At 48.0% G+C, this 22933-nt stretch overlaps 1 protein-coding gene across 3 annotated transcripts; it reads left to right on the top strand.

Moving 5' to 3' along the window:
- The first annotated feature begins 2859 nt into the window (after positions 1 to 2859).
- On the top strand, positions 2860 to 12861 carry SLC38A5 (solute carrier family 38 member 5). Of its 3 annotated transcripts, none has more exons than XM_053580518.1 (16): positions 2860 to 2958; positions 4287 to 4340; positions 4423 to 4498; positions 5069 to 5184; positions 5273 to 5346; positions 6282 to 6374; positions 6494 to 6572; positions 8811 to 8893; positions 9184 to 9242; positions 9338 to 9475; positions 9679 to 9758; positions 10411 to 10511; positions 10742 to 10857; positions 11577 to 11721; positions 11814 to 11917; positions 12419 to 12861. In XM_053580518.1, exons 2-16 carry the CDS (start codon positions 4288 to 4290, stop codon positions 12518 to 12520), a joined length of 1419 nt encoding a protein of 472 aa, XP_053436493.1. In that variant the 5' UTR covers positions 2860 to 2958; position 4287; the 3' UTR covers positions 12521 to 12861. The 3 variants fall into 3 exon arrangements, with proteins under 3 accessions (XP_053436493.1, XP_053436495.1, XP_053436494.1); XM_053580520.1 differs by having other exon boundaries at positions 2932 to 2950; XM_053580519.1 differs by lacking the exon at positions 2860 to 2958 and adding an exon at positions 3369 to 3516.
- The last annotated feature ends 10072 nt before the right edge of the window (positions 12862 to 22933 follow it).

Raw genomic sequence — 22933 nt, 5'->3', positions numbered from 1 at the left:
GCACTGCACTGAGTGCAGTGGTGTCATCATAGCTCACTGTAACCTCAAACTCCTGGGGTCAAATGATCCTCCTGTCTCAGCCTCCAGAGTAGCTGGGACTACTTAGGTGCCCGCCACATCACCTAAAATCTCTACTAATTTTTCTACTTTTAGTAGAGACAGGGTCTTGCTTTTTGTTTGGGCTGTTGAAGTCCTTGCCTCAAGTGATCCTCCTACCTCAGCCTCCCAGAGTGCTAAGATTGCAGACCTGAGAGCCACCACACTTGACCCATGCGTTCCCTTTTTGGTGACTGTGTGTGTTGGTACTTCCGTCTGCCTGTGCAATTCATTTGTATGGGGTTGTATGTGTGTGTTACTTGGGCATTTGTCTTCTTTGCAATGCTTATGGGTGATGAGTGTATTTGACTATTTGTCTCTCCTGTGTGTGTATCACCTATGTGTATGGGGCTTTCTTCTCTGTGTGTCTTTCCTTGGTGAGAGGTTGCAGGTGTCTGTGCCTCAGGGGTGCTTCTTTTGGTGCCATTGTATGTGTACTATCTGCTTCCCTTCTTTCTTCCTCATGCAGCTTTAGGGCTAAATTCTGTTTGTTTTTTTTTTTGTTTGTTTTTTTTGGCTAGGGCTGGGTTTGAACCCACCACCTCTGGTATATGGGGCTGGCACCCTACTCCTTGAGCCACAGGAGCCGCCCTAGGGCTATATTCTGGATTTCCCCTTTTCAGTTGATAGTAAGTGTACTCTTTGTATTCCCGTGCTTCCTGTTTGTGTACCTATATACGCTTTCCCTGTGTGTTTCTTTTCTGCTGTGATTTGTGAATAGCTGTGTATGTGTGTACACAGCTATATGCAGCCATTTGCTTGAATGCACTTCGTGTGTGTGGCTGTAGCTTCTCTGTTTGCACAGTCATGTCTGGCTGTGAGTGCCCTCTCTCTCTGGAACCAGAGCAGTGTGTGATTGTATGTGGTGCAAGTGCATATCCTAGTTCACATGCACATGGAAGTATCATTTTAGGGCTTGAATCTGGAAGCTTGCTCTGGGGCCATCTGGACCTGGAATCACGTGTGTATGTGGAGGAGGGAGATATAGAACACATGCATAATATTGCTGGCTGTGTGTGGCTGAGTGTATGTGTGCGACTTGCCTGTTGCTTGTTTTTGGCATGGCTGTCAGTCCATGGGTAATGATGTCTAGGAGTCTGTAGTGTCTGTAAATCTCTATAAGCCTATCCCATGTTGGTCTGTGATTTCTGAGTGCATTTCTGAGTCTATAGGTGATGATATCTCTAAGACTATTATCCCTGTGTAGCTATAATTGTATGTGACTGTACCATGAGCCTGGGCTCTGTATGTGCACTGGTAAGTCTATGTGTGTTCATGTCCATCAGGCCATATTCTCTATATGCGGCTGTGAGTGTGTGCGCCCATTTGGCTGTACTTGTTTGCACCTCTGTGGGTGATGGTGAATCTGCCCCCATTTCTGAGTCCCTGGATGGGGCAATGAAGTGGCCTGTTGTGTAGCTGTGATTCCCTGAGTGTGCAGGAGTCTCTCTCCTGCTGTGGGGAAGTAAACACCCCATCCCTCACCATCCTTAAACTTTGGGTGTGGTGGGGGCATCGAGGCTAGCTTTGAAGCCTCAGCCAGCTCCTGGCCTTTCCGGGAATTCTGTGCTCTCTGTAGGGGATGGGCAGGCAGGCAAGGGGCCTAGAAAGAGGCTTTTTGTCTACCTGGGCTTCAAGCAGCCCTGTTAAGCTGTGCCCAGACCCCAAGTCCACCCTGCCTGACTCCTTAATAGAGTACACATGCCTTGCCTGGGACAGACATTCCTGTCACATTCGTACATGGGAGCAAACAGACAGAACCCCACATAAGACAGACAGACATTGGTTGAGAGCTTTGACTGGCCCCAGCCCATGCCTGGGATGGGATCCAGGACTTTGGGGTGTGCCCAGTGTGCAGATATTGTGTGTCCACACTCCCCACCCAAGCACAAATGCCTTCCCTACCTCCCTCTGTTGGCCCCCAAGATCTAGAGTCCTCTCCTGAGTAAGCTGCCTGTTTGAGGTCTGCCTGTAAATGGCCTGGCTATGTCTACTTCTGCACCTGTCCCACTGCTGTCCCCAGGCCTGTGCATCCACCCTGTCTGCATCCCTGCCTGAATCTGACTTCCTTTGCCTGTTTCCTTCTGTCCCTCTGGGTGTCTCTCTGCCTCAACCACTCCCTCTATTCCTTTGCCTCCCTGGGTAGGTGTGTCTGGTCCTAACCTCTGTTTGAGGATGTCGGGCTGTGTCCATCTATCTGCCAACACATGTCTCCTGTCTATCATTGGGCCTGCCTGTTTCCTTCCTCCAGGTGCCCCTCTGCCTGTCTACCGTGCCCCCATTGCCCCCACTCGCCCGCACCCCATCTGTCTTTCTGTTTCCTCTGTGGTCTGTTTGTCCCTGTGGGGTTGTTTCGCCTGTCTGCTGGTCTCTATTTGTGACTTTGTTAATCTTCTTTCTCTGTCTTCTCTCTGCACCTCTTCCCGCCATCTATCTCTTCCTGCTGTCTGTCTGATCTCTGACTCTGTTCCCTCTTGTCTGCCTGTTCCTCTCTCTAGGTGTGGATCTACTGCCTTAGTTTTTCAGTCTATCTCCCCCACCACTAAGACACACATAAACGTCGGTCTCCCCGCCGGTGTGGGTCCAGATGGGGGCGCCCCTCCCCCTGTCCCCCTGCCTAGAGCCAAAAGGAGGGAAACGAAATTAAAATGCACATTACTTCCCCGGAAAAAAAAAAATATCCGCGGGCGCTATGGGGCGCGGGCCCCGCCGATTGGCTGTGGAGCAGGCGCGGGCGGAGCGGATTGGCTATAGAGCGGGGTGGAGGCAGGGCCCGGCCAGAGCTGGAGCCGCGCTGGCTGTGGGGGTCTCTGAACCCGAGTCTGAGTCGCTACCGCTTCAGAAGCTGAGAAGAGTAGGGAGGTGAGGAGGAGGCGTGGGCTGTGGGGATGGTTCCCTCTGAGGCTCCGAGATTTGAGTTGGGGTTTTGGGAAGGGGCTCAGGGGTTCCCTGGAGATATTTTTTAGCCCTAATTGAATGGGGTGGGGGATGTTCTTTTCGTACCTTGATCCAGGTATGAATTCAGGAGAGGGTGGGAATCTCCAGAGGATGCTCATGACTGGGGATGGGGTTCCTTGAGACCTCTCCCTGTCCCAGAGAGGAGATCCAGAACTTGGGAGGGGGTTTCTGAATGGGAGTTTCTGAGATACCTCATCCTGGAGAGTAAGCTAGGGCTGGGGGTTTCTTCAGAGACCTTCCATCAACAAAACAGAGGTTCCGGGCTTGGGATGGGGATTGCAGAGACACTCCGATCCCAGAAAATACATTAGGTCCTGGGAGGGGGCTTTGCTGAAGGTCTCAGCCTACAGCTCATCCTTAGGAGGGGAAATTAGGGCTTGGGCCAGGTCCCCAAGGCACTCTAAGCCCAGGAAGTTTCTCAAGTCTGGAAGTGTCGCCAAAGCTACTTCGGTCAGAAGACAAGTGTGTAAGACTTAGTCGGGGTCCTGGACAATACCTCTAGTCCAAGAAGGGGGATTAAATGGAGGTCTCTGCGTCGCTTCTATCCCTTAGATAAGGTGCTTGGCTTGGGGAGTTGTCTTCCGCCTCTAGTGAGGATATTCAGAGTTGTGGCAGAGAGTAGTTTGCAGCACCTAGGGCTGGGGTCTCCAAGTTTGACCCCACCCCAGCCCATTCAACAGGTTGCCTCAAGCTCTGGCAGGAGGGAAGGATGGCCCCCAGCAGGGAGGAAGGGGGTGAGGGGCATTAGGAGGGGTGGGGCAGCCGGCCGACACGTGTCCCTGCAAGGAGTGAGCCGCCTGGCCACGCGGTGAGGGTGGAGGGAAAGGGGGGGGGCGGGGACTGGTAATGAAAGAGACAGACGGCAGGAGAGATAGAGTGAGTCTGGGGTCTGAGAGGCTATCCCAGCTCCGAATAGCCACCTCGTGTACTGTGGGTGTCTCTCTGTATCTTTCTGTCTCTCTCTCCCCTCTATTTATTTTTTTCGCTGCCGTCTTTTCTCCATGTCTTTCTGAGTAGCTGTTGGGGCCTCTCCTCAGTCTTCTCTCGCTCCCGTTTCTTTCTTCGTTGCCTCTCTTAACTTATATCCCTGTCTTTCATCCCTCTCTGTTCATGTCCCCTTGCCTTATCTCTTTCCCTATCTCTGTGAGACCCTCTCTTTCATGCAGCTCTGCTTACTTCCTACCCCCCGACCCCCCCTCGCTGACCACCGCACCCCATTTCTCTGCCTATAGGATGGAACTGCAGGATCCAAAGATGAATGGAGCCCTCCCTGTGGATGCTGGAGGGTGAGTTGGGGGTCCAAAGAAGTGGGGTTGGGGGGGGTCAGTGTTATCCTCTCATGAGCCCTCATGTCCCTGCCCTGTCCAGCTACAGGCAGGAACACGAGGGCTTCCTGCCCAGCCATGGTGCTGCTCCTGGGAGAAAGCCGGTTCAGTTCATGGATGTGAGTGACCCCTCAGGTTCTGTCCCAGTGACACCTTCCCTAGCTAATCTCTATTGCTGCCTCTTCCCAGCTACTCCTCCACAGCTGTCCCCTCCTCCTGCCTAGCTAACTCCCTGCCCCAGCTATTCACTCCTCAGTTGCTTCCCCATCCAGACACTCCCCTTTCCTAGGTATGCCCTCCCCAGCTGTTTCCCTCCCTGCTTGCTTTTCTCCCACAACTGTTTTTCCTTTTCCAGTGTTCCCCATCCTCAGCTGATCTCCATTCCCAGCTACTCGCTTTCCCAGCTGTTTTGTCTCTGGTAACTGCTCTACCTTTCCCTGGTCCTCTCCATTTCTAGCTGCTCCCTTCAAAGTCTCTCCTAGTTTTCTTCTTCCCAACTCTCCCTTTCCCAGCTACCTCAATCTTCAACTCATTTTCCCTTCCAGCCTTTTCCTTCTTCCGATGGCCCTTCCTAGGCATCTACTCCCACTTTACTTGCTTCTTCCCAAGTCTTTCCCTGGCTCTGGAACTCCTCTCCTTACCTGGTCCTCCCTCACCTTGTATGTCTGGGCTTTGCCCCTTGCCTGCAGTTCGAGGGGAAGACGTCATTTGGAATGTCAGTGTTCAACCTCAGCAATGCCATCATGGGCAGCGGCATCCTGGGGCTGGCCTATGCCATGGCCCACACAGGGGTCATCTTCTTCCTGTGAGTCCATGGGTGGCTTCAGAGGCCAGGGTGTTGTGGGGCAGGCAGGAGGCCTGGGGCCAAGTTTGAGCTGTGCTATCCGCCACAGGGCCCTGCTGCTGTGCATCGCACTGCTGTCTTCATACTCCATCCACCTCCTGCTGACGTGTGCTGGTGTTGTAGGTGAGACCCAGACCCTGGATTCCAGCCCCCACCCTTGCTTCTTTGGACACCAGACTCTTGACCCCCATCCAGACCTCACCCAGACCTTAAACCCTAGACTCCAGACCTAACTCCTTGACTTCAGATCCTGGAGAGCATCCTTGACCCCTCACGCAACTCTAGAACCCTGGTTGGGCACCTGTAGCTTAGTGGTTAGGGCACTGGCCACATGCACTGGGACTGGTGGGTTTGAATCTGGACTTGGCCTGCTAAAACAAACAAACAAAAATATATGGGCATTGTACAGGTGCCTGTAGTCCCAGCTACTTGGGAGGCTGAGGCAAGAGAATTGCTTGAGCCCAGGAATTCGAGGTTGCTGTGAGCTGTGATGCCACCTCACTCTACCGAGGGTGACAAAGTGAGACTCTGTCTCAAAACAAAACAAAACAAAAAAAGACATGTAAATCTAGAACCCTAACCCTGAGACTTTATCTGGGCTTCCAGATCCCCTTCTCCCAATTCCTATCCCCACCCCTCAGTCTGGCCATCAGACTCCATTGCTCAGACCATTGCACTCTACCTCTGGGTCCACCTCCAGTTCTCAGACTCCCCCCTTTAACCTGGAAGCCAGCCCCATAAATCTGAGGACTCCACTCCTCAGTGCTCCCCACTCCCTAGCTCCCAGACTTAACTCACTGTGGTTTCAGTCCATATTCTGTTTCCAAACCCTCCTCTTCCTACCTCTTGCCCCCAAACTTTTCCCTGGCCTCAGATCCCACCTTCTAGAATCTGCCCCCAAACTCAACCCTAACTACTTGACCCTCACTTCTAGCCTCCATCAATCAAACCCAGTTGCCCCAAGCCCCAACTCCCCAGCTCGCTGACCCTCTGGCCTGCACCTCTCTCTGGCCTCCTGGACCTACAACGTGTTCCTGCCTGCACTCTCCCCCCACTAGGCATCCGGGCCTATGAGCAGCTAGGACAGAGGGCATTTGGGCCTGCAGGGAAGGTAGTGGTGGCCACGGTCATCTGTCTGCACAATATTGGGGGTAAGGATTCTGAGAGGTGTGGGTCAGCTTGGGGGAAGAGGGTGGGGTGAGGTAGGGGGAAGACAAGGTGGGGGAATGAAGGGAATCCTTCTGCTTATACCTCCCCCTACCCACACCAGCCATGTCCAGTTACCTGTTCATCATCAAATCTGAGATCCCCCTGGTTATCGGCACCTTCCTGAACATGGAACCCGAGGGGTGAGTGAGCAGCCACCCCTTGGCTGGCCTGCAGACCCTTGACTGCCTGTGAGGTCTGGCTGCTATCTTCAACTCTGTGTCCAGCTGACTCCCAGGTGCTCTACTTTTAGACTGTTGGGCAGGCCCATTGGGTCAAACTGTGATTCTTGTGTATTGTGATGCCAATAGCACATGTGACTTTTGCTCTGACTATAGGACTCTAATGGACCATGTGCTGATTTTGTGACTGTTATTCTGGCTGCTTCTGGCTAGTGGCCAATTCTGTATGTCCAGTGCAATCTGATGCTGACCATGTGTGACTGTACATAGCCAGTAGATGTAGACTCCGTGGGTTTGATTCAGTGACTGTTGTGCTGGCTGATTTTCTCTGGATGCTTATGATTAACTGCGGTAGTGTCCTGTGTACCATGATTCTAAGCATGTGTCTTATGCTTGAGAACTGGTAACTCTTCCTGTCCAGCTGATTTTTCGAGTTTGATTTTGGGTTTGTCTAGCTGATTCTGTCTAGCTTTAAGTATATGATTGCTGATTGCAATGTTGTGTGTGTGTGTGTGTGTGTACTATATTGTGGTATCAACTATGTCTGTGTGACTTGTTCTGGCTGTATGTATCCACTCAACTCCATCTCTGGGTTTGATTTGGTGACTGTTAACAATGGCAAATTCTCTCTGGCTGGGTATGTGTATATGATCCCCAAGTCTGACTGTGTATTACTTCTGTGTTATGGTTTGCAACCATACATGCTTGACAATTGTTCTGATTATACACCCTGCTGACTGTTTGAGTCCAGATCCACCATGCTGGCTTGGTCTGCCTGCCTATTTGTACACGATGGGCCTCCCAGCGGTGTTTGTGCGTGCAGGTGCTATGCTGTGATACTTTTGCTCCATCTGCATATGTCTATCTGCCTCTGTATGTTTAATGTACAGCTCTCTGTGATCACTGGCTTTCACTGGCTTTGCATGGTGTGTATGCACATGTCTGGTTTTGTCAGTCTGACTATGGTTTGGTTGGTGTCTGTGTCTGACAATTTTAACTGAGTGCTTGGTTTTTATTGTCTGTATGTATCCCTGTTAGATTTTTGGTTTGATTCTGAGAACATCCAGGTAGCTGGCAGTGAGACTAGGTATGTCCAATTATTACAATTAGCTCTCATTGTATGTATGGTCAATGGTGCTTCATTGGTTTATTTTTTATTATTTATTTATTTATTTTTGACACAGACTCTTACTATGTCGCCCTCGGTAGAGTGCTGTGGCATCACAGCTCACAGCAACCTCAAACTCTTGGGCTTAAACAATTCTCTTGGCTCTGCCTCTCAAGAAGCTGGGACTACAGGTGCCTACCACAACGTCCAGCTATTTTTTTGTTGTAGTTGACATTGTTGTTTGGCAGGCCTCGGCTGGATTCGAACCCACCAGCATGTATGTGGCTGGTGCCCTAGTTGCTGAGCTACAGGTGCTGAGCCACTTCATTGGTTTATTTCTAGGTAACTGTGTAATATAGAAAGAGAATGTGTAAATTCCTGGAGCATAGTAGGCATTCAATCAAGTTATTTTGAACAAATGGGCATTATTCAGATGATTAACTGTCTGCCCTGGGCGCCTTCCTCCAATATCTGTACAGGTCTCACTTTTTCTTGGAGCTTGGTTCCAACAGTGTGGCCAGCTGGCTGATTCTGTTTCTATTTCAGTCTGTGACTGGCTGTGTGGCCAAATGAGCTCACAGGCATACTTCCAGGCATCCAGCAAACCCTGAGGTGGTCAAACAAGCATTCATGTGTGTTTCTGACTTTTCAACAGACTCTGCATCAGGGCTTGTCTACCAGATCATCAAACTTGTTCTACATGTGAGACATACCAGGGTTGTGACTCAATCTATCTTTGTGCCTGGCACCTTGTGTTGGATTGATTTTCACATTGATTCTGACTGATTTGGGGTATTTGAACATCTGATTGTGTATCCACTTCTGAATCTGATGGCGAGTTTTGTCCAACTTTACAGGTGTTTTCAGCTGTGTTCCACCAATGGTGTCTGACTGACAGTCTTCATAATCAGTCTGTTTTTGACAATCTTGTGTCATTTGTCACTGTAACTACCTGAATGACTTATCCCAGCTGAGGTGTCAGCTTATCTTTCCTGACTGCAGGTGGCAATCTATCTGGCTGTCTTATATGAGTGCCTACCTGACGGTTGCATTGACTGGTAGCTAGGCACTGTGTTTTCATGTTTCCCTAGGAGCTGGTTCTTGAAGGGAAACTTCCTTATCATCATTGTCAGCGTGCTAATCATCCTCCCGCTGGCCCTTATGAAACACTTGGGTAAGACACTTCCTGGGTTGGTCATTGGATAGTTGGGTTAGAGAAGGGGAGCCAGACTGAGAAACTCCCCATTTTCAACGGCTGTAAAATACCAGGAGAGGGCTTGTTTGATGTGGGTTTCAACAGATTAGTAGGAGTTTACTATGAGGAGTTGGTTGGTCTGTCTGGAAGTAGAAGTTTTTGCAAGGGTAATTGGGGTGAGGAGACCTTGAAGGCCAAGCTAGGGGTTTGGAGTTTGCCATAGGAAGAGGGTCCCTGGATTTCTGAGGCTCTCTTATTGCCCCTTATAGGCTACCTGGGGTACACCAGTGGTCTCTCTCTGACCTGCATGCTGTTTTTCCTCATTTCGGTGAGTCAGAGAGAAGAACATGAAAAAGTGGGGAGAGTTTGGGACTTTGAGACACAGCTTCTGCCATGACCTCTTCCCTGCTCCCCTACCCCCAGGTCATCTATCAGAAGTTCAAGCTTGGCTGTGCTGTAGGCCTCAATGAGACAATAGTGGAGAGTAGAGCCCACCCAGGAGCCTTCAGCCAGGGGTTTAATAGCAGCTGTGAGGCCCAGATGTTCACAGTCGACTCCCAGGTGAGTATGCAGGTGTGCAGGAGATTGCACCACACTCAGACCCTCTGATCCTGTCACACAGTGCACCTTGCTCAGAAGGGAGCCAGGTATTGGGCATTGGGGGTCCCAAGTATCTGATATGGAGGGCAATGGCAGGGCCAGAGGGATGGGGAGGAGGGGATGGACCCCTGTGAACTCTAATCCTGTGTACGTCATTTCCCTAGATGTCCTACACAGTGCCTATTATCGCTTTTGCCTTTGTCTGCCATCCTGAGGTGCTGCCCATCTACACGGAGCTCTACCGGTGAGTGGGCAGGCAGATAGGGCGCATGTGATGGGCTAGTGCAGACAAGAGAGTGATAGTCATATGCCTGACAATCCCTATGGCAGTCCTGGGACTTTAGTTTGATGGTGGCTGAATTGTACCAAGCAAAGGGTTTGGGGTGGCCAGGAGGCTTCAGGACGCTCAGGGTGGTGACTGTTTATTGATTGGGACTTAAGTATTCTCCTGTTTTAACATCCACCCCAAATGTGAATGGGCAAAGTTGGGAAGCTGATAACAGATGAACAGATGGAGGGGTGGTGTGCATGGACAGGGGTGGGGAGGCAGGATGATAAGACGGGGACATGTGTGGATGATTAGACAGACAGCATGGATGATTGGATGAAAAGGAGAGGCAGTGGCCCTCAATTGCAGCAGAGTGGCAGAGATGGGATTTGCTTCCGGGGGTGAGGCTTTATGTAGGGTGCACCAGTGGTCTCAAGGGGGGATATGTTTCAATAGAGAGGAGAGGCTTGGCTAGTCACACAGGGGGGGAGGAGATGGGGATCCCAGTGTACACCAGCTAAATCTCAGTCTGGGAGAATGGGATGCTGGAAGGTGGGGGCTGGCTTTGAGGGTTCTGGCCCAAGTCCAGAGTTCTGAGCATGACAGTTCTATGGCCTCTGCACCTCAGACCCTCCCAGCGCAGGATGCAGGCTGTGGCCAACGTGTCCATTGGGGCCATGTTCTGCATGTATGGGCTCACAGCGACCTTCGGATACCTCACCTTCTACAGTGAGTGGGGTTGGGGCCAGGGCTGCAGACAGGTGTAGGGACTGGGCAAAGGGCTGGGGCAGGAACCTTTGAGCTCTTTCCTCCATGACCTTAGATCTATCAGTTTCCAAAGAGAGGGGATGTCCATTATGCATGTGGGTTTTGTCACCATGAATGTGGGGGTTTCTGGGGAATTGGTCCTGATGCTCCTACCACTTCCTGCATCCTGCACTCCCTGTCCCATTGCCCAGGCACCGTGAAGGCGGAGATGCTTCACATGTACAGCAAGCAGGAAAAGCTCATCCTCTGCGTGCGCCTGGCTGTGCTGCTCGCAGTGACCCTTACCGTGCCAGTTGTGCTATTCCCTGTGCGTGGGGAGAGGGCGGGCACATGGGATAAAGGGACATGGATGGATGGGTAGAAGATGTAGGCGTGGATATTCAGGTGGGGAATGAAGATAGGAGTGGGTGGGTGGATGGAGGAGGCAAGGATGGACAAACAGGGAAGGCAGAGTTGTCATATGGACAGAGAAGGCAGAAATAGATGGTCAGACAGAAAGGAGGATGCAGATGGCAGGACAGAGAGGGTCATGGGGATGGGCAGTCACTTGTAAGGAGGAGGCACAGATGGATGTCTAGATGGAAGAGGGAGGCAGGAATGATGAGTCGAGTACAGAGAGTAGACAGATGGTCAGCCAGGTTGTAGAAATGGGGATAGACAGGAAGAGGGTGGAGGCTAAAGTGGTGAGATGCAGGAGGGGCAGGAGGATTGGACCGGGGGAAGGAGGGGTCTGGGATAGGAAAGGTAGGTGATCAGATGGGGAAGTGGAGGTGGTTAGAGGAGGAGGGCAAGGATTTGAGACAATGTATGGAGGCACAGACGGATGTTCAGACAGCAGGAGACATGCAGGAAGCTCACCGAGAAGGTGCTGACACAGTTGAATGGTCAGGTGGGGAGGAGTCATAGATAGCCAGAGGGAGGGGAAATCCTGGGATCTGGTATGAGGGAGGAGCTAAAGCTGATGATCACGTGGAAGGGGGGCAGGATTTGGGTCCTAACTTCTGCCCCATCCTACTTTGGCCACAGATACGCCGGGCTCTGCAACAGCTGCTTTTCCCAAGCAAGGCCTTCAGCTGGCTGCGGCACGTGGTCATAGCCCTGATCCTACTTGTTTTGGTTAATGTCCTTGTCATCTGTGTACCAACCATCCAGGATATCTTTGGGGTTGTCGGTCAGTATCCCCAACCCAAGTCCCATACCCCATCTAATATGGGCCTTGGGCCCGAGCTTAGGTTGACTCTTGACCCTCCTTCTTGTCTCCAGGGTCCACATCAGCTCCCAGCCTCATCTTCATCCTTCCCAGCATCTTCTACCTCCGTATTGTACCCTCTGAGGTGGAGCCCCTCTTCTCCTGGCCCAAAATCCAGGTGAGCATTCCAGGGGAGAGGCTGGGGAAAGGGGGCATTCTAAGGATGGCTGGCAATGGAAGGAACTCTCTCAGAAGAGGGCTGGGGGAAGAAGGGGTATGCAGAAAGAGTGGTGGTCTGGAAGAATGGCGGTGATGCCTTAGGAAGGGGCAGAGCATATGGAGCACCAGAGGGGTCTGGGAAGAAAGGGAGTGCTGAGGAAGGGAGTGCTGAGGAAGGGGCTGCCATAGGAGGAGCATTCTGCGGGCAGATAGAAGGAGAACTATGAGGGAGGGATCTGGGAGTACTTTCAAGAAGGAGGCTGGAGAAGAGCATTCTGGATGGGTCCTGGGAAGATGGAGGGAGGGTTCACAGGAAGGGGTTGGCTGTAAGGAAGGAGAGAGAGGGAGGAGCAGAGGAGGATGGGGGTGGGTTGGGCTCTCTGGAAGGGGTGGGAGGCTCGAGGAACATTCTCAGGTGGAACTTAGACCAGCCCTAGTCTTCTCTCCCTCTTGCCTGCAGGCTCTGTGTTTTGGCATCCTGGGGGTCCTCTTCATGGCGACCAGTCTAGGCTTTATGTTTGCCAACTGGGCCACAGGCCAGAGTGGTGTGTCTGGACACTAACCATGCCCTGCCTGCGTCCCCATGCACATGCACACATGCGTATGGAGGGAGTCGGTGCCACTTTCTAGGGTCCCTCCTGCCTGGCATGTGGAGGGGACTGGTTCTCATTGGCATGGCTGTCAGAGGTGGGTGCAGCAGAGGCTGCAGAGTGGTCTACTTCCCTCCTCCCCAGGGATGCCAAGCTTGGATCATGGCCCTGATCACAACCCTAACCTCTGGGGGAGGAGGTGGTGGCCAGGTCCTACGGGAGCCTTTGCCCAGCCCAGTCCTCTCTGCCTCCTCCTGGGTAAAGCTGTGTGTCAGGATTACTCTAGGGCTAAGGGGAAGAATAAAGATGTTGAATTAAAGTTCTAGCCTCTGTCTTCTAATTTTTTGCTAAGAATTCTTGGGGAAGCCTGCCTGCCTGCAGAAGTCCAGGCTGGGGTAAACTGAGGCCATGAGAAGAGGACTGTGTTTGTTCTCATGTGTTCCCTCACTCTGAACATCTATTGAGCACCTGCTGGGTGTCAGGGACGTTCTTGGTGCTGGGGATATAGCAGTGAATCAAGTGAACAAAAATGCCCATCAAAGAGTTGACAGTCTACCATAGGAGTGGCCTGCCACCTGTTATGGTTATGGCCCTTGAACTAAGGATGGCTTTCATATTTATAAATGATTGAAAAAATCAAAAGAATGTTTCATGACACCCGAAGTTAATATGAAATTCGAATTTCATGTATAAATCAATATTTCACCTATAAATCAAGTTTTGTTGGAGCACAGTTAGGCTTGTTCATTTACATATTGTTTATGGCTTCTTTGGAAAGAGCTGAGGATTTGCAACAGAGAACATGTGTCCCGAAAAGCCATTTACTCTGGCCTTTTTTGGAAAAAAGCTAGCTAGCAGAAGAGAATAAGAGAGAAAACATTTCTGATAAAGATGAACACTATGAAGAAATTAATGATGTGGGGAGTTGGGTGAGCAGATAGTCAAGAAGGCCTGAGGAGGGGATAATGACTGGGCTCAAGGTTGCCAAGGGGGATCAAACCCCCTGGTTGTTTTGGCAAAGAGTGTTTCTAAGCAGAGGCAGCAAGTGCAAAGGCTCTGAGGTAGGAACAAGCCTGGCTGATCCAAGCTTCTTACTCAAGAGTAAGGAAAAGCTAGCAGGGGTATGGCCACTTCTGATTTCACCACAGCCTTGCCAAAGCCTGAGTTATGACACATGAATCTTTGCCACCTAATCGGTGAAAATGGTATTACAGACACAGATTTGAATTTCATATAATTTCTAAGTGTCGAAAAAATATTTTGATTATTTTTCCAATCATTTAGAAATATGAAAGCCATTCTTAGTTCATGGGCCATATCAAAAACAACTTACATGTTTATGAAAGAAGTCTTCAGATGCTTAAGGACATCTCTCTTTCCAGATTTTTTTTATCATATATGAGCCACTATTAATGCTACAAGCCGCTCATTTTACTATTTTTTTTTGGAGATAGAGCCTCAAGCTGTCGCCCTGGGTAGAGTGCTGTGACATTGCAGCTCACAGCAACCTCCAACTCCTGAGCTCAAGCGAGTCTCCTGCCTCAGCCTCCCAAGTAGCTGGGACTACAGGCGCCCGCCACAACACCTGGCTATTTTTTTTTTTTTTTTGGTTGCAGCTGTCATTGTTTGGCAGGCCTGGGCTGGATTTGAACCCGCCAGCTCACCTTAGCTGCTTGAGCCACAGGCGCTGAGCCCATTTTACTATTCTTTATCCCTTATTGCCACTAAACTTAAGTTCAACAAGCCTGCTATTTATTTATTTATGAGACAGAGTCTCACTATGTCGCCCTTTGTTGAGTGTCGTGGAGTCACAGCTCACAACAACCTCAAACTCTTGGGCTTAAGCAATTCTCTTGCCTCAGCCTCCCAAGTAGCTGGGACTACAGGCACCTGCCACAACGCCTGGCTATTTTTGTTGTTGTTGTTGTTATTGTTGCAGATGTCATTTTTTAGCTGGCCCAGGGGGGTTCAAACCCGCCAGCCTCAGTGTATGTGACTGGTGCTATATAACCACTGTGCTACGGGCAACGAGCCAAGCCTGCTTTTTAATAATATGGGTAACTGGAAATTCCAGTGCTTGACCTTAAGAAGGTAAGTCTTCACATTTAACAAAAAGTACCACCAGGCAGGACACAGTGGCTCACACCTGTAATCCTAGCACTCTGGGAGGCTGAGGCAAGTGGATTGCTCAAGCCCAAGAGGTTGCTGAGAGCTATGACGCCACAGCACTCAAATCCAGGGCAACTGAGTTAAGACTCTGCCTAAAAAAAAAAAACCCAGAAAGAAAGAAATAGATGACAGATCTCAGAATTTTCAGCGTTCATATGATAGGAGTTCTGGGCATAAGGAATAGAAAGACTGGAGAGAAAGTATTACTTGAAGAAATAACATTCTAAATAATTTTCTGAACTGAAGAAAGACATGGAATTTTCACCCTGAAAGGAGCCACACCCAGTTTTGAGCTTGATTAGTACACATGTGAGCACATGGATGCACGCACACATACACACATCCAGGAATAAAATTTCTAGGATGAAGATAAAATTCTGAAATGTGCCAGAAAGAAAAGAAAGAAGAAAGAATACACTGGAGAAGCTTTTCAAAGAGCTGATGAGAAATCCCTGAACCTAGAGTGCTATACCCAGCCAGCCTAATCCAGAATGAGACCAAAAATATTTAAAAAAATTCATGACACACATACCCTTTCCTGAAATAATTCTTAGGGTATAAAGTCCTACAAGAAGAAAAAAAGTATACTTAAGAGGACACAGGAGATTCCAATGAACAACAGTGAGGGGAACCATAGTAGAGTTTATTGAAATGACTAAATTAGTTTTGGTTGTAAATTAAAAAAATTATAGTCTTGAACTAAAATTCTAGATAATATAAACATGGAAGTTGGGAGGAGAGATAGGAAAGAAAAGGGAAGTTCTGTTGTTCAAGGGACAGATACAGATGCTAATGAACGGCAGAATAATTAAATGCCCTAGCTTTTTGGAGCGCAAACTCTGGAGTCAGGTGGATTGAGTTCTGGCTTCCCATCTTGCTAGCTGTGTGACCTTGTGTAAGTCACATTACCTGTGTGTGTCCCAGTCTACTCAAGAGTAAACTGGGGATGACTACGCTAAATAATTCATTTGACTGCTACGATTAAATGGGTTAAAATGTGTAAACACTTACAACAGTACCTGGATGTGGTAAGTGCTGTGTATAGTTACTGTTTTTAGTAATGACTTAAAATGACTATTAAAATGTAAAGGCAGATGAAGATGGTGAACTAGAAATAGCTGTTGGCTTCTCTCCCAAACCCATTTTGCCACAGAAGAGGTGAAGAGGTAGTTGGACTTTGAGGCCAGGTACAGTGGTTCATGCCTGTAATCCTAGCACTCTGGGAGGCCAAGGCTTGCTTGAGCTCAGGAGTTTGAGACCAGCCTGAGCAAGAGTAAGACCCCCATCTCTAAAAAGAGTTGGCATTGTGGCGGGCACTTGTGGTCCCAGCTACTTGGGAGGCTGAGGCAAGAGGATCACTTCAGTTTGAGGTTGCTGTGAGCTATGACACTACTGCACTCTATTGAGGGCAACAAAGTGAGACTCTGTCTCAAATAAAAAATAAAAAATACCAAACAACAGTGTGGTGTCTGTGGCTCGGTGGGTAGGGCGCCAACCCCATATACCGAGGGTGGTGGGTTCAAGCCCAGCCTCGGCCAAACTGCAACAAAAAAATAGCCAGGCATTGTAGCGGGCACCTGTAGTCCCAGCTACTCGGGAGGCTGAAGCAGGAGAATTGCCTAAGCCCAGGAATTGGAGGTTGCTGTGAGCTATGACACTCTACCCAGGGTGATAAAGTGAGATTCTGTCTCTAAACAACAACACCCACACCCCGCAAAAATCCAAGAGGTAGCTGGACTTCAAAATAGTTCCCAGCACCAAAATTTCTGATCCTTCTGTCCCTACTAGGGGGATGAGATGGCCTAGAGTGGGAAAATGTTAGATGCCCCAGATGGAGGATCAGTTGAGGTGGAGCTTTCCTGATTGCATTCTTTCCTATCCTCTCCTCCCATTTCTGGAAGGCTCATTACCTATCCTGTAAATACCACAAGACAGAAACTTTGCAGAACTGGCCCAGTGATAGCCCAAGGTGGCATGGTACCACTAAGGCGTGGTAGGGTTGGAAATCTCATAGAAAAAGTATAGTCACATCAAGGCTGGCCAGTAATTGAGAATTCCTTTCCTACTTTTCCTTGTGGCCTCTGGGCTAGGCAATTACAAGTATCTCTCACTCCTAGATCTCCAGACTCTTGCCTGAAGGCTTAGGCAGAAGTCCTGGAGCCCTTCCCTAGCAGATCACAGGCTAGGGAAGGGAAAAAACAATAGGCTCAGCTCAGCTCTAGAGACTCCCTACCCATGAGACTCTCTACATACCAATGTCCAAACCCTTCAACTCACATGAAGTATCCAGGCTTATATATCTTCTCAAGAACAGACAGTTACATACAAGAACTGTTGGATATTGCATCTGAAAACAATTAACTGCTGAAATAAATCATTTAAATGTATATTAAAATGGATATGGTTGAAAAATCTATTACTGGGATGAAGAAAAGAGCCTAAAGAACTTACATAAAAGTTGTCAGGAATGAGCCAGACCTGGTTGCTCATGCCTTGTAACCTTAGCACTCTGGGAGGCCAAGGTAACCTAGGCCCTCAGATCACCTGAGTTTAGGAATTTGAGACCAGCCTGAGCAAGAGTGAGACCCCATCTCTACCCAAAACAAAAACTTAGCCAGGCATGGTGGTGCCCCCCTGTAGTTCCAGTTACATGTGAGGCTGAGGCAGGAGGATCGTTTGAACCCAGGAGGTTGAGGTTGCAGTGAGCTATGATGATGCAATTGCACTTTGGCCTGGGTGACAGAGTGACATTCTGTCTCAAAAAACCAAAACAAAACAAAACAAGTAGTCAGGAATGGATAGAAATGGAGTAAATGAAAGAAAAGTTAATTAACAGGGAGGATAGAAGTATACATGTCAAAACCCATTAATAGTAGCCTCATAAGGCTCAGTGCTTATAGCACAGTGGTTATGGCACCAGCCACATGCACCTAGGCTGGCGGGTTCGAACCTGGCCCGGGCCACCTAAACAACAATAACAACTGCAACAACAACAACAAAAAATAGCTGGACGTTGTGGAGGGTGCCTGTAGTCCCAGCTACTTGGGAGGCTGAGGCAAGAGAATCGCTTAAGCTCAAGAGTTTGAGGTTGATGTGAACTGTGACGTCATGGCACTCTACTGAGGATAACATAGTGGGACTCTGTCTCTCTCTCTCTCTCTCACACACACATAGGAAATAGTAGCCTCATAAGAAAAGGATATAGTAAATAGGAAGGAATACTTAAATAATGAGTGAGAATAACTCAGATTTATTTATTTATTTTTTTAGTTATTGTGTTAAGACATTTATACTCTACACTTAGTAAATTTAACATGTACCCTTGTAAAATGCACCACAGACAAATGACTTTAGATTTAAAACGCTCATAGTATTCTGGGAAGGATAAGAGAAACACACACACAGACACATAAACATACACACCCTCGACACAGTGAAATTTAAGATTATGAAAGACAAAGACAAATTATTTTTAAAACTTCCTGAGAGAAATAGTAGGTTAATTAAAAAGGAAGAAAGATTAAACTGACATCAGATCTCTCAAACACCAAACTGGAGGCAAGGGGACACTATATTGTAATAACTCCAAAGTGTTACAGGAAAGAAACTTTACTCAAAGGGGGTGCTAGTGTGATAAGTATAGGGACCAATGCAATGGGATCTTGCAGTGCGAGAGGGGTGGGGAACCTGTGGCCGTCTAGGTCCTTAAGTGCAGCTTTTTGTCTGAATCCAAATTTTACAGAACAAATCCTTTTATTTATTTTTTTGAGACAGAGTCTCAAGCTGTCACCCTAGGTAGAGTGCCATAGCATCATAGCTCACAGCAACCTCCAACTCTTGGGCTCAAGTGATCCTCTTGCCTCAGTTTTTCTATTTGTAGTAGAGACGAGGGTCTTGCTTTTTGCTCAGGCTGGTCTCGAATCTGTGAGGTCAAGCTATCCATCTGCCTCAGCCTCCCAGAGTGCTAGGATTGCAGGTGCGAGCCACTGTGCCGGGCCAAATCTTTTTATTTTTATTAATACATTTTGTTTGCCTTTTATATGTATATATTTTTGAGACAGAGCCTCAAGCTGTTGCCCTGGGTAGAGTGCTGTGGTATCACAGCTCACAGCAACCTCCAACTCCTGGACTCAAGCGATTCTCCTGCCTCTGTCTCCCAAGTAGCTGGCACTACAGGCGCTTGCCACAACGCCCGGCTGTTTTTTGGTTGCAGCTGTCATTGTTGTTTGGTGGGCCTGGGCTGGATTCAAACCCACCTGGGCTGGATTCAAACCCGCCAGCTCAAGTGTATGTGGCTGGCGCCTTAGCCACATGAGCCACAGGCACTGAGCCGCCTGTTATATTTTAATTTTATTTTCTTTAAAATACCAAAGAATAAAATACGTTTTAATGAAATAATCCTCCCATAGCCGGGCATTGTGGTGGGTGCCTGTAGTCCCAGCTACTTGGGAGGCTGAGGCAAAGAGAATCCCTTAAGCCCAAGAGTTTGAGGTTGCTGTGAGCTGTGATGCTACAGCACTCTACCGAGGGCGACATAGTGAGACTCCGTCTCAAAAAAAAAAAAAAAAAGAAAAAGAAAAAGAAAAGAAAAGAAATAATCCTCCCAGACTGGCACAATTATAACATTATTATTATTATTATTATTATTGAGACAAAGTTTCAAGCTGTCTCCCTGGGTAGAGTGCGGTAGCATCATAGCTCACAGTAACCTCCAACTCTTGGGCTCAAGTGATCCTCTTGCCTCAGATTTCCCTTCCTTTCCCTTCCCTTCCCTTCCCTTCCCTTCCCTTCCCTCCCCTCCCCTTCCCTCCCCTTCCCTTCCCTTCTCTTCCCCACCCCCCCTTGGAGAGTGGTAGAGTGCCGTGGAATCACAGCTCACAGAAACCTCAAACTCTTGGGCTTAAGCGATTTATCTTGCCTCAGCCTCCCAAGTAGCTGGGACTACAGGCACCTGCCACAATGCCCGGCTATTTTTTGTTGCAGTTGTCATTGTTGTTTAGCTGGCTTGGGCCGGGTTTGAACCTGCCAGCTTCAGTGTATGTGGCTGGCCCAGTAACCCTGTGCTACAGGTGCCGAGCCCAGATTTTCTATTTTTAGTAAAGACAGGGTATCGCTTTTGCTCAGGCTGGTCTCAAACTCGTGAACTCAAGCAACCCACCTGCCTTGGCCTCCCAGAGTGCTAGGATTACAGGTGTGAGACACCACGCCCAGCCAGGTTGACAGTATTTTTTAAATTCTGTCTGCTTAACAGCCCATCATGTCAAAGAAGACCAAGATAGTGCTGAAGGGAGAATGAGGACTGGGGATTGCTGTTTTTGCTAAAGATAAGATGATTTGGTTGCTTTGAGATACTACAGTATAATATTCAAGAAATTCAGTGCTCATCAGCAGTCTAACACTCATAAAGATCACAAATATTTTAAATTATAGAGAGAGGCACGGAAGGTAGTATTGCAAAAATTAAAAGATGAAAAGCAAAAACAAAGACAATTCTTTCAAGTAGCAATGAGACCTGGAAAAAAGCCACTGAAGCAACTTATAAAGTAGCTTATATATTTGGGGGGAAAAAAGGAAGTCATTCAGTGATGTAGAAATTGTGAAAGAGTGCATTGTTGGAGTTGTAGGATGCTTGGACCCCAACGTTTTGGTGTGCGAACAACTGCCTCTTTCAAGGAGAACCATAACTGATTGGCAGGATGAATTAGCCTTCAACTTAGCTGAACAACTTCATGCAATATTTCAAACAGAAAAAAAAATTCAATTGCTTTGGATGACTCAGTGCAGGTTTTTTTTTTAGAGACAGAGTCTCACTTTGTCACCCTCGGTAGGGTGCTGTGGCATCACAGCTGACAGCAACCTCCAGCTCTTGGGGTTAGGCGATCCTCTTGCCTCAGCTTCCTGAGTAGCTGGGACTACAGGCGCCTGCCACAATGCTTATTTTTTTGTTGCAGTTTGGCCAGGACAGGGTTCGAACCCGCCACCCTCGATATATGTGGGGCCAGCACCCTACTCACTGAGCCACAGGCGCTGCTCATGGATGACTCAGTGCAGGTTTTATATTTCACTTGGGTCATAACAAAAGATTTTCTTTGTTACAAAGAGTTATTTGCTTTGGGTGCTTTTGTGAACAGAACATGGGAAATAGATATTTTCAACAACTTTTAAGATAAATGGCATGAAATAGGACTGAATTTGATAAATTTAGTGAGTGTATGTACTGATGGTTCACCTTCCATGACAGGAAAACATGAAGGATTTGTTGCACAGATACAAAAACTACTTTGAGATATCATCTAACTCCAGTAAGATTAGCCTGTATCACAAAATCCCAAGACCAGAGATGTTGGCGTGGATGTGGAGAAAAGGGAACACTTCTACACTGCTGGTGGGAATGCAGATTAATACATTCCTTTTGGAAAGATATATGGAGAACACTTAGAGATCTAAAAATAGATCTGCCATTCAATCCTATAATTCCTCTACTAGGCATATACCCAGAAGACCAAAAATCACATTATAACAAAGATATTTGTACCAGAATGTTTATTGCAGCTCTATTCATAATTGCTAAATCATGGAAAAAGCTCAAGTGCCCATCGATCCACGAATGGATTAATAAATTGTGGTATATGTACACCATGGAATATTATGCAGCCTTAAAGAAAGATGGAGACTTTACCTCTTTCATGTTTACATGGATGGAGCTGGAACATATTCTTCTTAGTAAAGTATCTCAAGAATGGAAGAAAAAGTATCCAATGTACTCAGCCCTACTATGAAACTAATTTGGGGCTCTCACATGAAAGCTATAACCCAGTTACAACCTAAGAACAGGGGGAAAGGGGAAAGGGAGGGGAGGGAGGGGGGAGGTGGGCAGAGGGAGGGGGATTGGTGGGATTACACCTGCGGTGCATCTTACAAGGGTATATGTGAAACTTAGTAAATGTGGAATGTAAATGTCTTAGCACAATAACTAAGAAAATGCCAGGAAGGCTATGTTAACCAGTGTGATGAAAATGTGTCAAACGGTCTATGAAACTAGTGTATGGTGCCCCATGATCACATTAATGTACACAGCTATGATTTAATAAAAAAAAAAAACCAAAAAGTATTAACAGATCCAGAGGCTCTTATTTTCTTTTCATTCTATTTTGCATTCACAAAAAAAAATCTCTGTGCTAAAGCTAATATATATATATATATAATTTATGTAATTAATTTATTTTTTAGACAGAATCTTACTTTGTCCCTCTTGGTGGAGTGTTGTGGCATCATAGCTCACAGCAACTTTAAACTCTTGGACTCAAGCTATCCTCTTGCCTCAGCCTCCCAAGTAGCTGGGACTACATACAGGTGCCTGCCACAATGCCCAGCTATTTTTTGGTTGCAGTTGTCATTGTTGTTTGGGAGGCCTGGGCTGGATTCGAACCTGCCAGCTTTGATGTATGTAGCTGTCACTCTAGTTGCTGAGCTGTAGGCGCTGAGCTTAATTGAAGTTTCTTTCTTTTTTTTTGAGACAGAGCCTCAAGCTATCACCCTGGATAGAGTGCTGTGGCATCCCAGCTCACAGCAACCCCCAATTCCTGGGCTTAAGTGACTCTCTTGCCTCAGCCTCCCAAGTAACTGGGACTACAGATGCCGGCCACAGTGCCCAGCTATTTCTTGGTTGTAGTTATCATTATTGTTTGGCAGGCCCAGGATGGATTCGAACCCGCCAGGTCTGGTGCATGTGGCTGGTGCCTTAGCCACTTGAGCTACAGGCACTGAGCCTTAATTGAAGTTTCTTGAAGGAAGCCTTATTTGATTACAGCTAAATTAATGTAGCTTTCCAACATGAAAAGGTTCCCCAGCCCTGGATGTAGGGATAGACTCCACCACAAACAAAGACAAATGGGGATTTATAGATTAGCAGCAAGGTGGGGGACAGTGGATTGGAAATGACTAAGAGAAACATCAGACGTAGGGGGATTCTGTCTAGAGTGACTTGACAAGATTTTTGCTAAAACTGACTGAACAGGCAAAGGCATGGGACCAAGGACAGAACCCATGGTCAGAGCCTAGTTAGAAAGAAGGGCTCAGAGGAACCTGACTCAAGTTTGGTCAAAAGAGGGAGTCTTTTGTCAGAGAGCACAAGAAATAAAGACAACACAGCAGTAAAATTAATGTATGATCAGGCTGAACGCAGTGGCTCACGCTTGTAATTCTAGCACTCTGGG

The sequence above is a fragment of the Nycticebus coucang genome, chromosome X (genome assembly GCF_027406575.1).
Source record: "Nycticebus coucang isolate mNycCou1 chromosome X, mNycCou1.pri, whole genome shotgun sequence".
Lineage (NCBI taxonomy): Eukaryota > Metazoa > Chordata > Mammalia > Primates > Lorisidae > Nycticebus > Nycticebus coucang.
This window is presented reverse-complemented; position numbering and strand designations above follow the sequence as displayed.

Excerpts from the sequence above, each read along its gene's own strand:
- SLC38A5 (XM_053580518.1), top strand. The coding sequence starts at position 4,288 with ATGGAACTGCAGGATCCAAAGATGAATGGAGCCCTCCCTGTGGATGCT. Across the intron at positions 8,894-9,183 it reads GGCCCTTATGAAACACTTGG|GCTACCTGGGGTACACCAGT; the intron begins GTAAGACACTTC and ends TGCCCCTTATAG. Across the intron at positions 11,918-12,418 it reads TCTCCTGGCCCAAAATCCAG|GCTCTGTGTTTTGGCATCCT; the intron begins GTGAGCATTCCA and ends TCTTGCCTGCAG.